Below are 24,107 nucleotides of genomic sequence, written 5' to 3' on the forward strand. Positions count from 1 at the left end.
TGTCAAGTCAATTAAAAGTTGATATTTTCAGGAGATCGTTGCATACAATACAGAAGTTTAAAATAAAATAAAAAAAAAATTAAAAAGGCAAAAAACGTATTCCTAGACAGAAGAACTTCATAAAAGAACACATACAAATACTGGCAAGACGTCATAGTCTTCATCGGATTGAGTGATTATTAGCCTATGATCTGGAAGTCTCAATATAACTAATAATAATATTAAGAGTTAGGTACCAGAAAAATGGAGCAAATAAAGCGTGAATATAATAGGATTTGTTACACAGTTGCTCTTGGTAAATAAGTCTCTACTGACCAGCAGTAGATCTTTAACTCGGAAGTAAGCCACCATTGACAGAAGGGTTTCTTTGAAGTAGTTCTCATCTCTTGTGAATTTTAATTTTAGTTCATAGTATGTTCCTCATTCAGTCACTTATATTACCTTTTTTAGTTATCCTTTGGAGTATTGGCTTTACACTGACAAAGCTAATGCATTTAGTACCAGATATAAAAATTAGTTGGTGCTTCTGATTTTTGAAGGGAAGAACTAGTTGGGGAAAAAAAAAAGGGATAAATTGCTTTCTAATATTTTAAGACTGAGGGAGCAGGAAAGCAAGGTTCATGCCATTTTGTATTTTAATCCATTCCTTGTTATTCTTACTGAAAATGTCTCTGATTAGTGCTTGAGGCAGTGTAACTTTTTTTTTTACGTGTCTATAAGACTCAAGAGCCTTAATATAATTTCCAAAAAGAAAAGATTTAATTTAGGAAGCTATTCTAGGTCTAGAATCCTAGTATATTCAGTGTTGTTAAAAGACAGAACGTGAATCATTTAAAGGCTGACAAGCTTTCTGAAAATGTCGTTCTTCAACCATAAAGGCTAGTTTATCAAAGCATCCGATATTTATTTGTAAATACATCTACTTGCAGATACCACTTAGGCCACTCCATTTTCTAAGCACTCAACTTGTAAATGCATTCAAGCACTTAAACGTTAAGTAATATTACTCAAACCCTTAAAAGGCGGTAAGGCATACTAACGTAAAGGTGGAATTTTTGTCTTTCGGTGACCATGTACGTATTTGCAGTTTAAGGGAAAGGGAGCCTGCATTAAAGGAGGTTTACGGGATGCGCGTGTGTACGTTTGGCTCAGGCCTGACTGATGTCTGTATGTGCGCTATACGCATTCGCGGTGTCTTCTGGGAAAAGGGGAATCTTTGTGGAAAGGATTTTCGCTCCAGTCTTTGTCTTGCAGCACATGCTGTAATGAAACTGCCCCATGAACAAAATCCAAGCATCAATGAAAACATCCTGGGAATTCTTGTATTCACCTTTTGACCAACTAAGTGCTGCTCTAAGTTGCAAATTATGAAATTTCCGGTTTCTTGTGCATGTATGGAGTCCCTGCTTTGATAGTAACAACAATGAAGACCCGCGGCTTTATTTTCTGCCTTTCCTTTTTTGTTTTAAAAGTAGGCCTGTGTCTGCCTTGTTACAGAGGGACCTTTGTTACCTCTGATGTAAACCAGTGTTTCAAAGTGCCAATGTTTTCTTCTGAGAATTATTCCCAGTCTTCCCACCTACCAAAGGCTGCCTTTGTGCGATGTGATGCGTAGCTCTGCTTCCCTCTGTTTTGAAGAGAATATATTAGGATGAATATTGAATTATTTATGTTCATAGGAACAAAACACACTTACCCAAATGCCTGTGGTAAAGATTCTGAAAGGGGCCGTAAAAACCATCTGAGCAGATTCATATCATCTTGTTTAATGAGTAAGAGTTTAACATGGTTCTCATTAGCTTGTCAAACCACGGTGGCTGTGTTTACATGAAAAACTTATGTTCTCTTGCCTTGCGTCCACATGTGAACGTATTTGGCTTACATAAAACCTGAGCTCACTAGGCCTCTTGGAGCATTTAGCGGGAGCACCAGACCAGACTTGTAGCATTCCACATTGTTTGTGAACATAAGATAAGGCCAATTTCAAGATGTGAGCAAGAATGCCCCTTAATCATGCTTGCGTACTCATGGAAATCAGTGTCAGAAGCCAGATGTATGGAAGAAAAACATTTTTTTCCTCTAACTTTCTGCCTCCCTTGAGCATTCTTATCGATGACCCAAATGCTCAACTTCATATCCAGAAGTTTTCCAGCATGCTGCTCTCATTCGATTTCTGAAATCTTTTTGCAAGATTTCTTATCCTTTCAATACTTTGCATTTCTCGTTCTTCACGTAAGCTAATCAAATGCGATGCTGATGGTGCAGGGGACAGGATGTTTCTCCAGATAGAAGAGATCCACAAATGAGGATTACTGTCTGGCCTAAGGAGAACAGAAAAAATTTGATTATCTAGAAGAAGTCTACAACACAGAACTATTTTAGCACAGAGGCAAAAAATAGCGTGCTTACAAAATGACTATGTCACTGGAAGTGTTAGGCATTAAGCAATATCAGGAAAAGATTAACAAGAAGAGATAATTACTGTAATTTAACTAGTAGATTAGGGAACAAATAAAATAAGGAACAATATAAGCAAGTACAACCATAAAATGTAAAAGACTGCAAGTTATAGCAAGTGATTGCTGTTCTTCAGAAAAAGGTGAAAACGGCAGGCAAGGAAGGCAATGGAGTCACACAGTTTTTTTGAGACTTATTTATCTGCTTCACGGTAAAGACACTGCTGGTTAGCTCGGCTTAGTGCAAGTACTAGAAAACTACCTGCCATGTGAACAGTCATAATATAGTAAGCTGGAATGCATGCCAGAAGACTGATAAGAAATTACAGGTTTATAGGGCATACATTTGTAAATATAACTGATACCATCTTAGCACAGTTATTCATGTATGTTATCCACTTTATGGATAGGTAGTAAGAGAAGTTTCACATGGATTTGTGCTAAATATTCTGTTCAATGGGATCGTCTGGGAGATGTCCATCACTAAAGCAGAGTGGATTATAAAAGAGCAGATCAGTATCTTAAACTATGACAAGCAGCGTGTAACATACCACCCAGGCTTCAGTGCAGAGGAATTTCCAGTGATCCTCACCATAAATAAATGCTCAATTATTTCATTAATTTAGTGAGTCCTGCTGTTTCAGAGGAGAATACCGCTCACAGCGTACCAGCACTCTGGTATTCTTTTTCTTGTTTATGCAAAAGTTTATAATTCCCAGCCCTTCATACTACATGTAAGCCATTTTTAGTTCCTTTGAGGCAGCACTTCAAGTCAATACATTTTTCCCTTGAAGCAGAAGAACCAATATCCAGTATTATTTTACTTGCTACTTAGCAGACCCTCAATACATTCACAGTTAAGTTGGTTATAAATATACCTGTAATACAGGTAATGCCATTAAAAGTATGTTTCTGAAGAGCAAGAATTTGAAAAGTAAATTTTCAGATAACAGACTCAACTTTTGCTCCTTCACAGTCCATGTGAAGGAGAAATGGGGATAGTGCATCACTTTTAAACAAGTTCCCAGTTTTGTGTTGGCATCTCAAGTCAGTGCAGGGTGAAAGTGTGTTGCAATTAGGTTATAGTTAGCTCTTCCATCAGCCAAAATCTTGTTCTGCCTTAGCTGTCACGAATTGCCAGCCTGCTTCGTGCTTGCTGCTCTTCCTGAGATCCATACAGAAGACAAGCGCAGTAGGTTAGGCTACGTGGTCTTTTTCCTGGCATCTTAAATGATTTCTTTAATCTTCACTTACTGCTTTTTTAACTTCTTTGGACGTAAAATCAAAATAGGACTGCACAGTGTTTTCTTTCTTTTCTTATCTGCCCGTGTTGCTTATCTTATCTGTACCTTTTTTGTTCAGTGATGTTTGCTGCTGCCCCATTTGTCTGAGTTTCTTTCCTACAACTTTTTCTTCATTGCATTTAATTCTCTGTGAAAACCTTCTTTGACTTTTCTTCACTTCTCACTCAGGTTTCTCTTAATTTGCTGACAAGATTCCTTTAAGAAATAAGCAAAATGCTTTGGAAATATATATTTCTCTATTTTACGTGTTTAAGTCTTAAGTCTTCTTGCGCAACACATGCTCTCCTGACCTGTTGTTCAAGTCCCTGTTTTTCAGTTCCTCACTGTGTAGTGTGAAATACTGGAATGCAAAAATTCCTTAAGACAGGAACCAATCCCTCCTGTTTAAACTGTGAGGCATCTAGCAACTTGTTCAGGTTGCCTTAACTATTTTCCTTAAATAATACTGGACTGATGGAGAATTAATATTAGTAGCGAATACATTGGCGGGCGAGGGGGTGGGGGTGGGAGTGACACAACGAAACTATTTTGTTGAGATCATAAAAAATGGCTCTAAATTCAGTTCTTATGTCATTTGTTATGGATTCTCATTACTATTTGCCCCAAATGACTGAGCATATTGCATTTGCAGTACACCTTGCTATTGGTTTTTTTGTGGAAAAACTGAGGGGGTCATAAATATGGTAAGTTGCAACACAAAAGCAACATTTGTCATTATTTTTGAGCTTTATAAGAAAGAAGCACACTCTTTTTATAGCCTGTGGAACTTTTCATATTCTCTTTTTGAACCTATTCATACTATATTGTGAAAAATAATTCTATATTTTAAGCATAAGGGGGTTTTTAATACTTTGAATCAGTTTGAAATATATTGATTTTATACTTTTCACTTTGGCTTTAAATTGTCAGAATGAATAAGTGAATGAATTTCTGAACTGTGCAGTGTTTATAGAGTGATACTGTAGACACCAGTTAAGTTAACCTGTATGTTAAACCACTGCACACATTGAAGCTTTGCTGATAATTTCTGTTGCACTTGCTTGGACTTCTCCTGAAGTTTGTACCTTGAGGTATGATGGAGGTCCCAGAGGGCAATCGATTCTGCTGGGCTGCCTGCCCACCCAGGCTGTCTGTTGTAAGCTACAGATCAATTTATAAAAGTGAGTCCCCTTACCCAGAGAAGAAAACAATGTGATGACTGTGGTAGGCAGGGTATTTGTATGCTGCGTGCTACCGCTGCGTAACATGAAGCATCTGATCAGCTGGGTAATAAATGTTATCCTCGCGTGGTTTTGTTTCTTCAGAAGATGCGAGGTCTGAGGGCAGTGGAGAGCTCCCTTTTCCATCGCTGGCAGCCTAGGTTTTCACTCGTTCAACACATCAGTGGAAACCTCTCAGTCCCCTTTATGCAGAACCTTTCTGCATATAAAGACCCATTAAGCAAAGAAAAAAAATCCCTTCAGTCCTGATTTATCCAATATGGAGGAAATACTAGCGGTTCAGACTCTTGTACTATCAAGCAGCAGTAAGAAAAGCTTTACACTGCAAGAGTATCTGTTCCTTCCATCTCTGTCTGGCCAGGAAAAAAGTATTCTAATTTAATTACAGGGTTAGCTATCTATTCATTTTATGCTTCTTGGGTTTTTTTCCTCGAGTAGGAGTAGAATCCTGGGGACAGAGCTCCTATCCCCATAAATCTTTCAATATTGGTTCACCTGAGCTATGGTTTGTCTGTAAGTCTGTTAGGTTAAAGTCTGCTAGAACCCAGAATCTGTACAGTTAATGTAAATCTATCTTTGGTATAGCCACTTTGTCTAAAATGGAAAATACACTGTAGAAAATCGTTTGTTTTATTTTAAAATGTTACCTGCAGCAGAATACAGAAGTTGGAATAACCTAAACAAAGCAGTATTCATTAGCACTTATGGATGACTTCATCCCACAGCTTTTATACTGTTCTATGAATGTTATTAAACTTTGGCACACTTCAGTATAAGAATCTGGACATTATAGGTGGGCAAGCAGAGAACCATACTGGTTGCGATAACTTGCTAGAACATATGAAGTCAGCAGAAGAGCTGCAAATAAAGGTCAGCAAGTCTGACTTGCAGTTTTCTGCACAGTCTGTGAAACTAAAATACATTTTCGTTTTAGTATTTGCTTTTTACAGTGATTTCATATTTTTTTCCAGTCACTAGTCAGGAGGAGCTCAGAGGTATTTACCCTGAACCTCTAGTAGGTCAAGGAAAAAAAGTTTATATTATCCTTTCAGCCTTAATGGCAAGATTTTTAGACTGAGCTCGACTGGGATTCTTTCTCCAAGTAAGTAGATTTGGCATAGTTTTCCCTTTAAGTCTATTTGTGATTGTATTTTTTTTTCCTGTATGCTCAACAGTGTAGATACCTCAGATTGTGTCTGTTAGGTGAAAACATACACTTCCCTTTTACCAATGTTAAGTAGAAATAATTGTAAGTAAAAATTATCTCTGTAAAAATACAATGGGAACTTTTTTTTAGACACACTTTGCCTCGTAGTAGATCTGAGTTGACAAGCAATATGTTAATTATGTTTTCTTTAAATTGAGTATTACTAGAAAGGAGTAAAAACAGTGTCACAAACCTAGACCAACCAATTTTTCAGTAACAAGAGTAATGTCCTGTTATTTTACTGCCAAGCTCTGAATTGCTGATCGAAGCACTATCCCAAGGCTTCTGCCAAGCACCACGTTGTTCATGTGATAGGGAGGATTTGGTTAAGGTCAAGCAATTCTGAAAAAAGGTAAACTGACAGCAAATCTGGGATCATGGTTGGTAAGGCAGCTTTTGTGGTCACGTGCTTTTATTTGATGTGGTTCCTTCTGTCTCCTGTGCCAAATGGTGTAATGAACTAAAGTGATGAAACTGCAAAAGAAAAAAAAAGTGAACTGTTTACTTTAGCAGAAAAGGAGAAAGAGAGTGAGGAGGGAGATCAAAGCCCATAACATGAGTCTCGAAACAGGAAAATAGAGCAAAAAGAAGGGAATTTCTTTCCATGAGCTTCAGGCTACTCTTGCTTATAGCCATCATGAGTAATAAACCCTTTAAATGCTTGTATAGGTCTGCAACGTGCTTCAGTTTCAAAATAAGGCAGGTGAAAATGTACAGAGAGTTAGGAAGGGTATATCCTGGTAAAAGCAAGGGCTATAGTGTATAAAGTCTAAAGTCTATTTTCCATCAGTAGTACATAGATTTGAACATGTTTTGACAATGGCCACACTGAGAAAAAAGCTCTTAGTTATTTTAAACCAGTATAAAAAGTCTTTCCATGCAGAGGCAAGTTTTTTGTTTATTTACATTTTCAAAGCTAAACGGATCTTAAACTGTATCATTCACAATCATTGAAATTGTCATTTCTTTGCAGAAAGAATACATTTGATTAGGAACATTGTTGAGTGCAATCGGTATTATGTACCGCTTTCTTTTGGTATAAAGCTCTTTAATGCTACGTTCACACTGTGTTCGGGCATAAGTATGATTCTTCTTACAGTGCTGGACCTCCTTCCCAAATACATGGTTTTTACTCTTTCCTCCCTTGGAGCAAAAATAACTGCCATTGTGCAAGGTACCTCCTTTTAAGAGCCTGAAACTTTTCCCTAGATGTTCTTTTCTTAGTGATACTTTTTTCAAAGAAAAGCTTATGCAATTTTGGAGTGGGCGAATGGTACTCTGTAAAGGCAAAATGTATATATATTGAGAGCAAAAAACATAGACAGTATTACATGTGTACAGGGGCTTAACTGTAGAACTGTAACCTGTGTTAGCACATAACTTTTTAAACTGTGGTATTTTTATTCTTGTGGGACCCCGCAAGATGTAGGGAGTAGTGTGGACTAATCCTCATTTTCCAGACTCGGCTCAAAAGTTTCCCAGCAATGTAGACACACCTGCATTTTTTTTGCTCAGAGAAAAGAGGCAGCAAAATGGATTGCAACGGAGTGGTGAGGTGAATGAAAGGAGTTTAGGGGAACTAGAAAGGCCCAAGAGAGCATGGGGAGAGTTGTAGGGAAGGGGGTAGGATAGGGATGGGAGTCGGAGCATCTTCCTTCATGCCTTTGCGTCTCCCTTGCCTAAGCACCCACTCTTCTGAGCCTGGGACTTGGAAGCACCCTTCTTCTCTAGTGAAGTGATTTTTTTAAAGATGGGAAAATAACTGGTTCTTTACACATAAATACCCAGGAGCAAAGACAGTCACTTCTGTAAACCTGTGAATTAATGCTATGCCTTTTTTATTTTTATTTTTAAGGATAAGTTCTTGATAAAGACATTTTAATGTAATTACAATCTATCAAGAAATGGGAAAGAATTTTGCATTTTGTATGCAGGCCTGAATAAATAGATCCTTTGAGAGACAGACAGAGCAAGTCACTTGGAATGTACCAGTCAACAGCAGAAATGTAAACATACTCCAGCTACGCTCTCTACACTTGTATTTCAGCATGTTGCAGAACAAAACTACTATTAATGCAGGCTGACTGCTGCTCTTGTTGAATTCAGTAGTGAGTTCCTCACAAAATCCAGCTTAATTCACTGACCATGAATCACAAGTGCATTGTGTCTGACACTCTGGGAACTCAGGAAGGCAGCAAAGGAGTCTATGGTCTCTCTTAAAATGAGGTGTATGAAGTTGGTTTGCAGAGCTGAGTAGATTTAGAGTAACAGCAAGTGAATAAAACACTGAGGCCAACAGATCTTTGTCTCTGCGTTCCAATGTGTTCATACAACCTTATCTCATAGATAGGTATATCTGCCATGTATTTTTCTTCATCCGGTACCAGTCCTAATGAAATAACATCTGCTAAGACTGTTGCTTCATGAATTATGATGAATTAAAGAAAGCCACTATCAGAATCTGTTGGAATTTTAGCCTTTAAAGAGTAGCAGGTTAACTGGAAAAAATTGTGTAAAAATCAGAACAATTCAATTGGTTGTGCTGAAACTGGACTTACTTTGGCAGCTGTAGGGTAGCAACATTAATTAATTTGTGTTTAAAAACAAAGTAATTTCCTCTTGATGGTTTTTTGTTTGGTCTTTGTTGTTGTTGTTGTTTTGATACAATTAATGTCACCAAACCTTACAGTGTGATCATAAATCATAGAAGAGTTTGGGTTGGAAGGGACCTTTTAAGGTCACCTCGTCCAACCCCCCTGCAATGAACAGGGACATCTTTAAGTAGATCAAGTTGCTGAGAGCCCCGTCCAACCTGACCTTGAATGTTTCCAGGGTTGGGGCAGATGAACCTTAATTGCTGAATATTTATAGGAAGTTTTGAGATGGTCAGAGGGCAAGGTCCTGTGCAAATGGAGTATTTTATTAAAATATTTAATAAGCAGATTCTCTGACCCAATAGAGGGAACAAAGATGCCTGGCCGCTCTTAATTTTCCCTGCCCATAATTATTTCTACAGAACATAAATTACATATTGTACAGCTTTATTCTGTTTTCAGAAGATAATTATACTAGAAATTCCAGCCTTCTTTCTGTGGAGGGACCTCTTCTCAGAAACCACACCTTGTAGCAGTCTGTTTTTCATTTCAGAAGGGTTGAATTCCCATTTATGTCAACAAGTTTTTATGGATTAACTACTTTCAAAAGATGCATACAGGTAAAATGGGAAGCCCTTATTCACAAATCATAATAATTGCGTCTAGAAGATGTATTGGAAGCTGATGATACAGGAGTCGAAGCTTTTTTGCATGTGAAATGTGTTAGAGATTACTCCTAATGTCATGCCTGCTATTGTAATCGAGAGGAGCCTGTAGTTCCTGTTGTAGTCATCTGAGCGTCTCCAGTGGTATCTCCATGCTGAGGGGGAACTTGGACTTGGTTGCAAATGAAGCAAGGCAGGATGCAAAATGGACAGTACCATTTGCTCTGTCTATGAAATTGGAGGTTTTTAAGGATATATTTACATAAGCACTTAAGGAGTTTAATGAACTGAAAGCCAGGGTCTTAAAGTAAGGTTCACAGCCCACTTGTAACATACCAGTGGTACAAGTCTTTCATTCTCCAACATTAAAGACTGATGGGCTGCGTATACTTTCAGTTTCCTAAAAGCGAGCTACTGTTTCAGAAATGTTCCAACTTACTAATAATCTAATAGTCACACTTCACCGTTCTTAACATCCACAAGTAGCAAAACTATATTCCCGTATGAGTAATTTTAGTAAGAGGGTAGCAACAAGGAAACTGAGTTCGGGTTTTTGTTTTTGGGGGTTGGTTTTTTTTGTTGTTGTTGTTTTTTTAGAATCCTGTTCAAGTCTTCTGCTGAAAAAGTTTGTTTGTTTTTTTGTAGCTGTGGTACACTCAAGGCTTTTTTTTTTCCATCATTGCATATGCAAAATCCAGACCTGCAGAACTGTTCCATGTGGTGAACAGTCTGCTGAACCCAGACTGTTTTGCCTGAGTAGCAGATTTCCATATACCTCATTATGAGTTGTTTTTTTTTATTTATGTAGGCTCTGTTCCTTCAAAGGGATGTACAACTGTAGACGTTTATACCTACCAAAGTGGTATCTTAGAAAGTGCTGAGGAAAATACAAGGGCAGGTCCCATTGTATTTTGCAGAGAAGAACTTTCTTTCCAGCCAGTTTAATCTTTCATGGAAACAGCATGTGAAGAGGAGGCCACAAAGTAACTTAGCTTTTGAAGCTTTTTAATTGTACCCAACAAGGTCCTGGATGTTTAGTGAATGATGTAAGCCACAGTGCGTAATGCAAATTCATATCCCCTTTGATTGGTAAAAGACTATAAGAAAGATTTAGGTCAGTACTGCTAAAAGAAAGTAGCATGGACTTCAGCTGGTCATTGCCTTATACAACCCGATTTAAATAAAAAATGCTAGATCTTTCCACACCAAAAAGCCATTATTCTTGGCAATAGCAGGTGTGCTTCAGTCTTCCATTCTGTGATAAAGGCAGTTGATTAATTAAGTGCCTGAATACATCTCTGAAGTTATCTTAGTTCTGTGGACTCCTACAGTTCAGATTTCCAGTCTGTGCATGGACAGGGTTAGTATCTTTGTACTACTGCTTTCGAGAATGAACAAAATCATAGAATCAGGGAATATAATGATAAAACAATGTAGACTGGAGAGAACCTCTGGAGGTTATCTGGCCAAGCCCCTCCTCAGAGCAGGGCCAGCTTAGATCATTTATTTGCTCATGGCAGTTGTTCAGCTGAGCTTTGAGCACCTCTGACGACAGAGATTTCCCCAGCCCCTCTGGGCCTGTCTTCCAGTATTTGATTACTCTTATTGTGAAAACGTTTTTCCTAATAGCTAACCAGAACTTCCTTTGTTGCAACATGTCTGCATTGTCTTTCATCCTGTCACTGCACTTCTAAGAAGACTCTGGCTCTGTCTTATCTATATTTTTCCATTAGATAATTGAAGGCATCAATATTCCTTCAATAACAATGTGCCTTCAGCTCCCTTCAATATCCCTCCCCTATCCCCCCCTCCCCAGTGTTCTGTTAAGACTGAACAAACCCATTTCTTTTGGCATTCCCACTTACATTGTGTACCTAATAATCTTTCTGGCCCACTGCCTCCTTGATCTAGTAGGTTAACATCTGTGTTGTATTGGGAGGTCCAAAGCTGGAGTAGATGGCATGACTGACATTTGCATCTGGCCATCTATGACTCCTCAGTCCAAATTATTTTCTTATTCTTAGCTGGTTTGACTGAAGGGGGCTTTTTGAATAATTCAAGACTCAAAGTCCTCTCCTCCTGCAATGACAAGATATTTGAACTACAATGCTCCACATCTTATTGATGAGGGCTAAGAAACAGAACTGTTCACAACGAAAAAGCTATTTCCTGAGAGAATGCTTTGCATTAGTGATACTCTTGATTAAAGTAGTTTAATTACAATGGGTCATGGTATAATCTGGTGTTGTAGATGGTATCACTCCATACTTTTTATATTGCCATAGCATAAAATACACTTTCTCATCATGGCTCTCTGAATTTAAACATAGGGAAAGAGGACAGTGTAGAAATCACTTTCAAATCCCAGGGACTGTACATGTAATATACTGTTAAATTAAATTCTCTTTCTAGTGCGCTTGGAGGATCATCTGCCCTTCACATCCCAGCCTTTCCTGGTGGAGGTTGTCTTATTGACTATGTACCCCAAGTATGCCAGCTGCTGACAAACAAGGTAAGTTAGTAAAGAGAACTCAATTTTCCTTCCCCTTATGTGCTGTACTGTATTGCAGTAACACACTATAGCATTTCCATAGGCATAATTTTTCTTCTGCCAGGTAGTCCAAGGAGAGCATACTTAGGGTGAACTACACAATTATCTTCTTGATAAGAGTTGAGCACCTACAGAGCTTAGGTAAAGAAGCATGTTTGGGATCAGATTCTGGAATGGATTTTTCTTCCTGTTGAACATGTTACGATTTAGGATACAATGCAGTGTTGTACAACACAATAACATTTTAGCATACTATTTTGCTAGTAAATACAAATGTCTCATTTGCATATTATTTTTCCAGTAGGAAGATATCTTAAGTTCTCATACCATAGTCGTCATTGTAGATTTTGAGTACTTCCAGTGATTTTCTTCTCACATGTTTCATCCAAATGAACTGAATCAGCAGTCTACTTGGATGTTTATACAGTAATAGCTACTTGAGGTTGCTGAAAAGGTTGTGTTCCAGTTAGCTTACTGTTGAAACAAAGAAGAGTGAGTACAGTATTTTGAAAGCTTCTCTATTACTGAAGTGTAATTTTCAAAAGAAAGCTTATGGGCCAACGTCTAGGGATCTGCTTATTACAGATCTCCTATTTGTATTTGTATGTTATTTTTACCTTCATTTGTCCCAATGAGGAAAATAATTTTCTCTTTTAGAAAAAGTTCTTCAAAATGTGTTTCCATAATTATATTGGAATCTATCTTTAGAGTTGTTTTTGTTGTGGTTTTCTGTTTAAATTACTTTCTGTTTTTAAAATCTGCAAGTACACAGGCCTGTTTTTATCCTTTCTTAAACAAAATCCCTTAAGCAAACTTATCATATGTTTTCCTTTTCCCAGAAAAACATTTCAGATCTTACACAAAGCCTTCAAAATAACTGTAGTTTTTTACAAAATCAAGTAAGTCTCAGTTTATAAATAGAATTTAACTTTGAGGGGTACAAGATAGCTCTCAGCAATGATTGTATCAAGGCTTTTTCAAAAATTTTAGGGAAGTGTTTGCCAGCCACAGAATTCTAGTATTATTGTGGCCAAGACAAATATTCTTCCTGTTTTTTTCATGTTCGGTAGGGGAAAAAAGGCTTTTAAAATGTTAGTTTTCATTCTGGACGGCAAGGGGATTTACATAGGAAATCACATACGGAACCATACCGTAAGTACTTGAAGTAACCAGTTGTATACCAGTTGCTCTTGCAGCCTGACAACACGTGCATGGTTTCTGTTATGGGTCAAACCCTGTTCTCACTGTTCTGCTAAGTAATCCCATTCAAATCAATAGGAAAACATACATGGTAAGAGGAGAGTTTTGCCTGAAGTCTTCCAAGTTTAGCATTGTTAGATTTTGGCCGTGCCAGGATGGAAGTCTTTCAAAACCCAGAATGCCTCAGAAATTGATGTTCGCAGTTGAGTAGGTGGCTCCCTGAGTCAGCATGAAACCTGACTGAGAGAGCCCAGTGCTAAGAAGATTTTGTTGGAGGTGCAGTCTTCGGAAGACACCCGAGATCAGTTGTGAAATACTTTTTTTTCTTTTATATAACCAGAATTTATTTTGACATTTAACCAACTGTCAGTTCAGGTAATTATGATTTGCCTATCGTGGCTTCCTGCTCCAACTTCAGCAAGGCAAGGTCGCATGTTTCTTTTCTTGGCTCTTTATCTTGCATAGTTAAACAGCACTTCAGTATATGGTGAAATACTAAGTTTCAGTTAGAATTGAGTGAAGATTTTCTGTGTGCGAGATCCACTGTTTGGTTTAAATGCATTTTAGGTTTCTATAGGGATATAATGCAAGCTAAGTGCAGGACAGAACTACTACTATGTCAAACGTGAATCTTCCTTTACAAGGAATATATGACAAATTGGGAGCATTGGATTTTTTTTATCTTTTTATAGCTTTGGATCTGTTTGGGTTTTTTTTAAGGTACAATATGTTATTCAGGGATACCATAAGAGAAGAGAGTATATCGCAGCTTTCCTGAGTCACTTTGGAACGTAAGTTTTCTTCTGATGCGTTATTTTCTGTAGCATGGGGGAAAGTGTTGTTTTCTGCACATGGTCCTTGGTTCTGTGACTGCTGTCCACTGTATAAGATGAAATCTGGTCACTTTTTACAGAATGATGTATATAGATTGTCTCTCTGTAGCAGGACTGGAATAAAGTTCAGTGTTACTTCACTTCTGTGCCAGTTGCTGATCTGATTTTGCTAGAAAATAGCTGGTTATGGAAAAGGACAGTAGGGGTTTTCTCCTCATGCAAAAGAAATGTGCTAATTTCTGAATAAGTGACTGGAGGGGTCTTGGAGTAATATGGAGTGACTGAGGTGGGAGGATGGGGGAGTGGGTACGGTTCTAAGCCTTGTGGGAGCCAGAAACCAGTGCTTGGTGTGAAGGCAGGACTGGGAGAACAGCTGCTCCCACCGCCGAGCAGTATCTTTCTCTTGAGAGAAAGGGCTGTCGGGTCGCGTTGAATTCCTGCAGTTCAAAGGTCCGTGTCCTGGCACAATGACATGTTAGCTTCACAAATCAACTGAACAAGGGTACTTTGGCACTGTGAAGGGTAGGCACTTCGGTTTCCCACCTAAATCCTGACTTGAGCGAGAGTCCAGGAGCCAATGCAACAGCGATTGCCTGACCAGTAGTGCTTTGCCTTATTGTGAGGAGGGGGTTTCTGCTTCGGAGTGGTGATGCCAAATGGCACAGCTATTCAGGAGCCCTTCAAATCCCGGGTCGCTCAAGTGAGGATAGGAAGACAGGTGGCTACTAGCATGCACCCAAATTTTATACAACTATAGGTAGTCAACAGTGACTTGAACTGTACATATGAGTAGATTGAGAGTCAATGCAAACTCAATCCTTATGAAAACAAGAGATTTCTTTTTCTTCTGAGAAAACGACAATATAGAAATGGCCCAGGTGTGCTTATGATTTTATTTCACTTGCAAAGTGGATCAAGAGTCCTGATACTGCTTGAGACTTTTAGAGAATACCGACTCCTGATGGTTGAAACTTAATCCATCTACTGAAAAAGTCTTCTATATTTAATTTGTTGCTCTTATGCTTTGCTTTTTATATATATACTCTTTCGAATTTTCAAATTTAAACTCTTCTCAGACTGTGCATTTTCAATTTTACCTTGTCACTTACTACAGACTTAATAAATTATCTTGATCTGAGTAACATACAAGGAATTTGTGTGTGTACGGTTTTTATCAATTTAGTACTGCAGATGCATGAGCAGGTCTCCTTTCATTCTAAAGTGTATTTATGTCAACTGAATATAGCCTTTCTTCGGGTAAGAAACTCCAATACCACAGCATAAATAAGAAGTTTATTAGGATTAAAAGTTTAATCTAATTTTAATTTCGCTAGAATATTGTAACTGTTTATAAATAAAGCAAATACTGGGAGTTTCTGAACAAAGAAAAACAACAATCCCTGTAATACAGAATTTACATATTTATTGTTCAGTATTAGAATTAATGATAGGTAAAAATTGTATTCATTTTTATGTATCTTTTTGTTGATAGTGGTGTGGTGGAATATGATGCAGAAGGCTTCACAAAGCTTACGCTGTTGCTGATGTGGAAAGATTTTTGCTTCCTTGTTCACAGTGAGTAACACTTTGCCTCAGGCATAAATGTCTATCCTCCTGAAGATACAAGTTCAAAAGGGAAAAAATACAGTTACAGGAAACAATTTAAAAATTTTAGCTATTTTTATCCAGTGCTTAATTTATTTTTGGTGTGACCATGACACTTTGAAAACACAAAATCCTGATTGTATTTAGAGAAGGGGAGAGGATCCACATCAATAGCATACTGCCTGCTTTACAGAACGCCAGAATTGTCATGGGAAGTTTTTCTGGTAATTTCACTCAAGATTTACAGTTGTAACTTGTCCTTTCAAAAGGGTCAATAATGAGGACCAATATTATACATAGCCTGGGAATACAAAAATCTCCTGTAATTGTCAGGAATTAATGCATTGATAGTGATAGTAAAGATACTTTAGTGTAGGGAAAATATATTAAATGAGAAGTAACACTACACTGTCGTTAGGAGCCAAAAGTTATTCCTAGACTGACACTGTGTAGGCAAAACCCTGTAACAGTTTGCTACTGTATGTAGCTAGATTTGCTGTTGTTTGAAATTTTTAAATCAAGATTATTCTTTCAAAAAGATATTCTTAGTTAAATAAATGTATAGGAATTACTTCATGTAGAAATTAGTAAGTGTGGCTTTGTTACTGCCTTACAAAATTTACCTTAAGTACCAATTATTATTTTTTGCTATGGTAAGGTATCACAGATATTTTGGCATGGGGATATTCAGTCACGTTAACCTTTATTTTTGATTGCTAGGCTTCTCATCTTTGTTTAGCATAACTACAGTGCAGTCTGGGCAGCTGCAACGTTGGTGTTTGTTAACACTCTGGCACTGGAATATTTCAGATGATGTCATTTTTGATTGTGGGCTAGCTTTTCATGTGGAAAACTAATGATGTCTTAATGACATAGAAATTTGTCCCAGAGTTTTTAAAGCAAGAAGTGGGGATTGCCATTGGTCAGAGAAGTCCTTCACCTTGTGTTGTATTGGAGATCATAAAAAATGGTCTCACTGATGCCTTTCTTTTCATCACCTAAGATTTCCAGACAGTAAGGTTCATAAGAGGTCTAGAAAACTCAAACATGAAATTAAAAAAACTTGCATTATATTAGTATGATTTATGTTGTGGAAAAAAAGAAATTAAACCGATATTTTTTTGGAAAATTGTCCTTATTACATCTTTACTTACTCTTCAGCTATAATTGAGAATTGGTCACTGGGTGATTGTCTTCTATGAGACGATGCTTCTTTACATACAACCTTCTTGAAGATTTCCTACCTTTCTTACTCCCCAATATGTTTGGCTTAATTTTTTTAAGTGTTAAAATTCCTGTGGATTTGATTTTTGCTGTGGTATAATATAACTTAATAGATGTTGAATCAGTTAGATTTCGGGGGAATCAAAATTCAAATTTCTGTTAAATAACAGAGTAGGTTTTAACTGTGTAATATTCAGAGCGCTCAATTTAACTGGCACGAAAGCTACAATTATAACTGAATAGTTTATCACTATGTATTAACCCTGTGGCCTCAGAAATCCTACAGTGGCTTAGCTATGTAAGCCATTGCATCACCTGCTTGTTGAACAATCCATTGCAAAAACATTTATGTTCCATGCACTGAAGGATATTGCAATGAAAGGGCCAAAACCTGCACTTCATTTCCTGAGTGAAGTAATGTAGGCTTTCATCTCTTAACCACTGACATAACTATGCATATTATGGTTGAATATTTAGCAAGCATCTAATAAAATGTCTGGGAGAGATAGCCCTAAGTTGAAAACTGTTCTACTTTCTGCATACTACAGTAAGTATATAGAAAGTATTCGTAGGAGAATAAATAGGTCAGTACACAGCAAGCACCGTGGCAAATCAAATGAAAGGAACCATAGTAAATTTTACTGGCATCGTAATTTTGGTTAAAATGTTAGATTTAATTGAGATTGTGAGATATATAAACCCTGGCATGAGTTGTATTTCCTTTAAAAGATGCATTCAGAGGTTTCAAAAAACTTTGGCCTTTTTTGCAATTATTTGCATTCGAAGTTATAAACTTGTTTGGAATCTAGGAAGCAAAACGTATTAGAAGTAAAGTGAAATTATTCAGAATGGTTTTATTGAGTAAACTGAGTTAAAGATAAGCAGAGAGAAACGGGAAAGTAGTTCTGGATTGCCAAAGCCCAGTAACTTCAGAACAATTTCACTTGCTAAAAAAAATTGATCTGTGCTGTAGTTACAGAATGAAGAGCAAAGTCTACCCACTCTACCTTAAAACACAGAAGAGCTACCTAATTGCAAACTTAATCATTAGATTAATGTAGCTGCTGAAGTTACTATATTAGATCAAAGAGCAGTCAAAGGAACTGTTGCTTTAGTGGTTTAATTTTAAGAATTAATCAAGTGCTTTCGAATATATGACAGAAGAAATAAATGTTCAGAGAAGTTCATATATCCGCATTGAAGAGGAAATCGTTAATCAGGCTTAGTGCTTTTGATATTGATACTGTTTATGAGTAAGTCTCAGTACGAAGCTTTGTAAGTAAGCTTCAATATACTGCTGATTTCTTTCTCTTCTTGTTTATAAATCATCTATAATTAGTTTTTGGAGATACATATTTCTTCATATTCTTGTTCCTGCATACATTCTGTGTATTTATACCACATATAAATGTAAACAAAAGTTATATCATCTGTGCATAATTAAGAATTCAGTAGCCTTATTGGTATGGACACAAGAATAGGACTCCGAAGCAACCAGTATATATTTTCAAAGACTAATTTTTATCTTAGGACGGTTTGAGATTATCAGCACAAAGAAGATTGACAGAAGTTGGACCAGTTGCAATAGCAAATGAAACACTGCTTGTGTTAGTGGTTATTTGTTCAAGACCTCTCAAAAAGGACAGATACTAAACTAAAAAGGTTTTGTTTCATTGAACAGTATTTCTGGGGATGGAGAATGTTCGAAGCTGCCAACATTTGTATCTTAAGTTCGTATGGGATCTCAGACTTAGGTGAAGTTGGTGGGACCACTTGCTGTCACTGACCTTGGCTAATGTAAAGGGATTTCAGATTCTGTGTTGGGAAATACCACTGACCCAGGAGGTCCAAAGTGCTGGTCATGTAAAAGGTAAAGTTTAATTAACGAGCTTTCTTGCTATGGGAGTGCCAACTGAAGTGGCCTTTTGTCCACCCTCTTTATCTGTCTGTGCAGTTACATGGTTACCTCTGTCAGAGAATAGATCAGAAATACACAGCATCTCAGCAAGAAGGAGATTTTTATACAGGAGAGAGAAGCAAGCAAGGGGCCTAGAGCATTAATTAGGTTCTAGGAGGTTATACCTATGAGTAGTATCACGCTTTGGGCAGGCACCCGCTTCTGGATTCAGGGTTTTTTGGTGGAAGTCATCGATGCCAGCTTCTGATGCATTCCTGTTTGGATATTGCTATCTGCACACGTTTGTCAGCAGAGCAATTTGTGCCAATGCAGTCAACTTACGTGGTTTGAATTGATGGCCTGAGCTAAACAGTTGGGGTTTGCTCACATAAACCTCTTTTGGATCCAGATTAGCACATCTATCCACAGCCTCAGAAAGCAGCTTGGAAAAATAAAGATACAAACGAAGACTTTTTGGTAGCCATGTTTGTGAGATGAGGCTTGGGGGGGAGGACATTTTGAGAAAGAGGATTAGTAGCTGTTTACACTACTGTGCAGTTTATTCCAGTAGTGTTCAGAGAAAGAGGAATGTATGCCCACTCACTGTAACTAAAAAAAATTGCATTGAAGAAGTAATTCCTTCTGTAAGTTCCCTTTCCAAGCAGAAATAATTCATTAGACTGCAGATACTATATTAATAATTTAGTAGAGCAACAATAATCCTTAGAATTTAGATAAATGTTAATTTTCCAGTCACCTGGTATAGTTTAAGATGTTACCTGCTTTTTAAAGGAGATTGCCCCACCTCTGGAAAGTCAACAGAACAGAGCTAATGAGCATTCGTCAGTCCCTTCATCTATTCCTCCAGCAGCTGTTTAAATAAACAAGTTAGTCTTTGTGGTAGTAAACGGCTAGCAGGGAGGTTTTGTAAAATCTTAAATGGGAGATTTTTCCTAGATGAACGTGTATCTGATCGCTTAGTGTTTGATATTTGGGTTTAGGAGAGCTTATGTGAGAAAGCAGAAGTATTTTCTTTCATCTAAGATTGTATTTATTGTTCTTTTTGAAATTGCTCCTGGAGATTCCTATTTGAAAAGTCACATGCCTTCCACACTAACTGCACAGTCACTGAGATAATAAAAATGTTTAAGAAATCATTTGTTTATCCAAGCAATTTGGAATCCAGAACATAAGACTGTTTCATGTAAACTTCCCTGTAAATATTTCAGTAAACATTTTTCTGCCTGTACTGTTGGCCATAGAGCCCTCTCTGTTACATAGGACCCGAAGATCTTGTTAAATGTACGTGTGGGAAGTAGCTAGTGTTTGTTGTTTTGATATAGTACTTAATGCACTTGGAATATGCTCAATGACCCCTGTATGCTACTGGCATATGAATAACCATTTGAGTGGGGCCGGTAGTTTTAGAGGTGTATTTTTTTCAGTTTTCTGTTATGTGAGACTTGCTCACATACATTTTAGAAACTGAAAAGAAGATAGCCTTCAAGAGCTGCTTTTCTTCATGCAGTATCAGTGCCTGGCAGTCATTACAATTAACACTTAAAATTCCAGGACAAAAAAACCTTTGGAGGAAATTAAGCTTGTATTGGCTCTACTTCTTCAGGGGAGTTAGTCTGGTTGTGAAAGAAAAGTCTCTTCGAGAAAAGGTATGGAAAAACAAACTGTTATCTGCCTGAGTTGTTTCCTAAAAAAGGCCCAAGTGTTTAGTGGAATACGTACATTAGATCGCTTCTGTGAGCTTTTATCTAATGAGGTATTTTGGCTTCCTTACATAGTGCTTTTATTTTATTCTCCTCATTGTTCCTTAAATGAAAACGGGAAATTATAACTCTGTGACAACTAAAGGAGAAGGAAAAAGAGAACATGACAGTGTGAATAACAAGGTATAGGAGAATGGACTGGTGTCTGGTAGTGTCAGGAAAGCAAGATAGTTCAGCAGAAATGTCAAGTATAATAAAATAAGTGTTTCAAGAGTCTGGTATGAGAAGTTCAATGCTGATCAAAAAAGTCTGCAAAGATTGTACAGGGATGTCATTTCATTCTTAAATGAGAAACAGGAGATTAATAAAGCCCCAGTGATGTAAAACTGGCTGGCAGAAGTCAAAAGCCATTTGGATCGTATGCTTGGGAGTAATTTTTTGACAGTTCAGTAAGCAGATAAGCGTCTCTTCATGAGACGGTCCTTTCCTCTGACTCTCTCAGTACTTTTAGTCAGGACCATGTATTTCCTTGAATCTGGTCTTGAAAGTTCCTGAGCTCATGTCATTCTGCCTACAGCAAAATATACCCTGAGCAGAGGGGGTCTCTTCAAAACTTTGTATGTTGTTTTAATCACCACAAAGCAAAGCATTCTTGGACATTTGCTGTGTAGTGAGGTGTGTATCGCTTAACTGAAGTCAGTGAAAGCTGCAGATACACTTCAGTGCTGTGGATCAGGCAGTGTGATGGAAAAGCAGCCTGAGTCACAGGCACACCAGCCTGCACTTAACTAGGCATAGGCAGAGGCTAATCCCAGGACTGAATTGCAGCCTTTGGAAAACTAATTAGCCTTTTGCTGATAGTTTTTCTCCATTGCGTATTTTTTGCCTTTATTTCTAAGGGACGCTGCCAACTAGATTTAGTTTGAAATTTGTGTTGAAAGTAATTTTTGTTATTAAGAGTACATTAAATATCACGTTCCTTTGATTCCATGCTGGTTATTTGCTTGCATGCGAGCTAAATGAAATTTTCCATATTTAGGTACACATAATGGATGCAAGTGAACCTGAAAACAGAGGGTTTCTTTCTCTGTTTCTCTGTGTTCATTTTGTGATCATATCACTCAGGGTAAACTAGTTTTAGATCCGTATTTATAATTCTGCTAAAAAAGGGAGAATGGACACAAGGCAATTCATAAAACTTGATATGAACAGCAACAAAGAGGAAAAAACTGTTGTGATAAGAATTAGGTCTTACAAGTCTCTTTTGATGGCCTGACGTGGGTGGGCTGGCAAAGTATTTTTAAGTGTCACTTTGCTGTGGATATTGCCTTTTTAACTTCTGAGAAATATATATATTTGCCATGCTTTTAAAACTGCAGTATTTTGCTGTAGACATTAATTGATGTTCTTCCAGGAGCTATGAGCATTTTAACAAATGGACTGAAAGATTTTGTAATAACTTCTTATAAAATTGCACTTTTCAAAAAAGTGAACTGTTGCTTTATCTTATCTAATAGATATATCTAGAATACTACTACTATGCGCCCAAGTATATGACAGGTAACCGATAAATTCTCCGAAAAGATGCCTGAGAGAGGGGAATGATATAATCCTATTTTATCCACTCAATTTTTGAAAAAAAGTATTTAGGTCACAAAGTCATTGACGGAGTTGGGACTCGAGTACAGATTGTGGAACTTTTTCTTCTTATTCTATGTCTGTATCTTGCGTGTACACATTTTGACGTTGTCTCACATGGCATTCACAGATAGTTTTTTCTCTAAGGTGAGAACTACGTTAAAGATGTGACGTACAGCAAGTTCAGGATTGCTCATAGTAGCAAGTAGAAAGCAAATATTTTGTTTTCAGTCTGCAAAGGAGATGATGAGCATGGGTTTCACATGGATCAGTCCTGGGTTCAATACCAGGCAGTGCTTTCAGAAAAAAGCCAGGATGATACAGAACACCACAGGATTATTAGTGAGATTAAATTTCTAGAAATAAGAGCTGCATCAAGCAAAGAACGATTTTCTGAATCCTTCTTCATTATCTCCTTCCTCTTTCTACCTGGTGACACTTACTTTGTCACCAAAGTAAACTCTTTCTAAGAATCCACATGTGACACAGCAATGGCACACAAAGGCAATTGTTGCATGTCTTTTATGAAATCGATAAATATAATTCACTTTTGAATAATAAGAACTACACCTTGGTTTAGAGATGGAACTGGCTACAACGATGCTTAAATGTCTGAATGGGGGAAGGAGGGAGTGCTTAAGCTGCTTTTCTGTCTCCTTTGTCACCAGTTCCCCTGCCCCATTCAGCAGCAGTCCCACATTTTCCCTAGTCTTCCTTTTGCTGTTGCTGTTCCTGTAGCAGCCCATCTTGTTGTCCTTAACTCCCCTTGCCAGATCCAACTCCAGCTGAGTTTTGACATTCCCAGCCCAGTCTCTGCATGTTCAGAGAGTGTCCACGTCGCATGTGCTTCTTTTTTTGTTTGAGTTTTGTCAGGAGCTCCTTGTTCATACATGTAGGCCTCCTGCTACTATTGCTTGACTTCCTGCTTATTAAGATGGACTATTCTTGAGCTTAGAGGAGGTGATCGTGGACCCCTCTTCTCTCCAGAGTCGCATAGGATTCTTCCATGGGAGGAGGAAGATCCCTGAATGGCCCAAAGTCTGCTCTCTGAAGCTTAGAGTTGTGATCCTGCTACTTGTCTTGCTTCATCCTCAAATGGAGCAGTCGCAAGAGAGCGCCAAAAATGACTGGTAGTCTAGAAAGCATGGCTTAAAAGAGTATGTTCCATAAACTAGTTCTTTAGGTCATGAAAAGGGCAATAGAGGGATAAGCCTTTAGAACTGTGAACGGTGGCTTCAAGGGCAAAAGTGATAAATTGTAATGTTCAGCAGTGGGAAGAAGCTTTGGGCCTATATTGCAGTAAAGTAGATTTCAGTTTAGCTTTAAAAATATCTGGAGTGGCTTAGTTGGCTGGTTGGGTCAGGCAGGATTACACTGCATTGTGACTGGAAAGCTGTAAGCCTGCATGGAGCAGCTCTTGAAAGAACAGGATAGCATGTGTGTCAGCAAAGAGTCCTCTTGACCTGCAGGATTATGTCACACTGATCACAGATGAGAATGAAATAAATCAGTTTCCTTTCAAATCCCAGGCAGCATTTGAAACAGGAAAAAGAACTTATTTGCAAGCCTCAGAAGCTCAATAAAGTGTCAATGAGAGAAGCCAGTGTTTTTGCACAGCTGCTTTTCAGGTAAAAACATGCTTTAAAAGTCTTCCTATCCTGCTGGAAAGTGATGTAAAACTTCTTAGCATTTAGCAGTGCGTCTCTGTACTGGGAAAGCAGAGGAAAACTTTTCACCTTTTCTCCACCAGTTACACACGATGCTCACCGGCCAGTGCCGAGAAAGGGCACAGCTTGCTTTTTGTGCCCATAACAACTGCAACTGTATTTAAAGTATAAGATTCAAGCAATTAAGATGGAGAACAGGCAGCTTTTAGTAGCATCAATCTCATCAGCACTTAGACAAGTTACTATAGAAACTGTTACAGCAGAAACAATACAAGGAAATAAAAGTGGAAGGGGGAGGGAATGAAGATCTTTGAGAATTTGAAGT

At 37.8% G+C, this 24,107-nt stretch overlaps 1 protein-coding gene across 1 annotated transcript in view; it reads left to right on the forward strand.

The window, feature by feature from the left end:
* BABAM2 (BRISC and BRCA1 A complex member 2) overlaps window positions 1–24,107 on the forward strand; it is a gene marked incomplete at its 3' end in the record, with an annotated part of 169,350 nt that overhangs the window by 117,394 nt on the left and 27,849 nt on the right. The window contains exons 7-9 of the mRNA XM_081997965.1: window positions 11,859–11,958; window positions 13,918–13,988; window positions 15,523–15,605. Of these exons, the coding sequence (XP_081854091.1) occupies window positions 11,859–11,958; window positions 13,918–13,988; window positions 15,523–15,605 (254 nt within the window). The remainder of the gene's footprint in view (window positions 1–11,858; window positions 11,959–13,917; window positions 13,989–15,522; window positions 15,606–24,107) is intronic.

The sequence above is a fragment of the Phaethon aethereus genome, assembly GCF_964289735.1.
Source record: "Phaethon aethereus genome assembly, chromosome: 3".
Classification (NCBI taxonomy): domain Eukaryota; kingdom Metazoa; phylum Chordata; class Aves; order Phaethontiformes; family Phaethontidae; genus Phaethon; species Phaethon aethereus.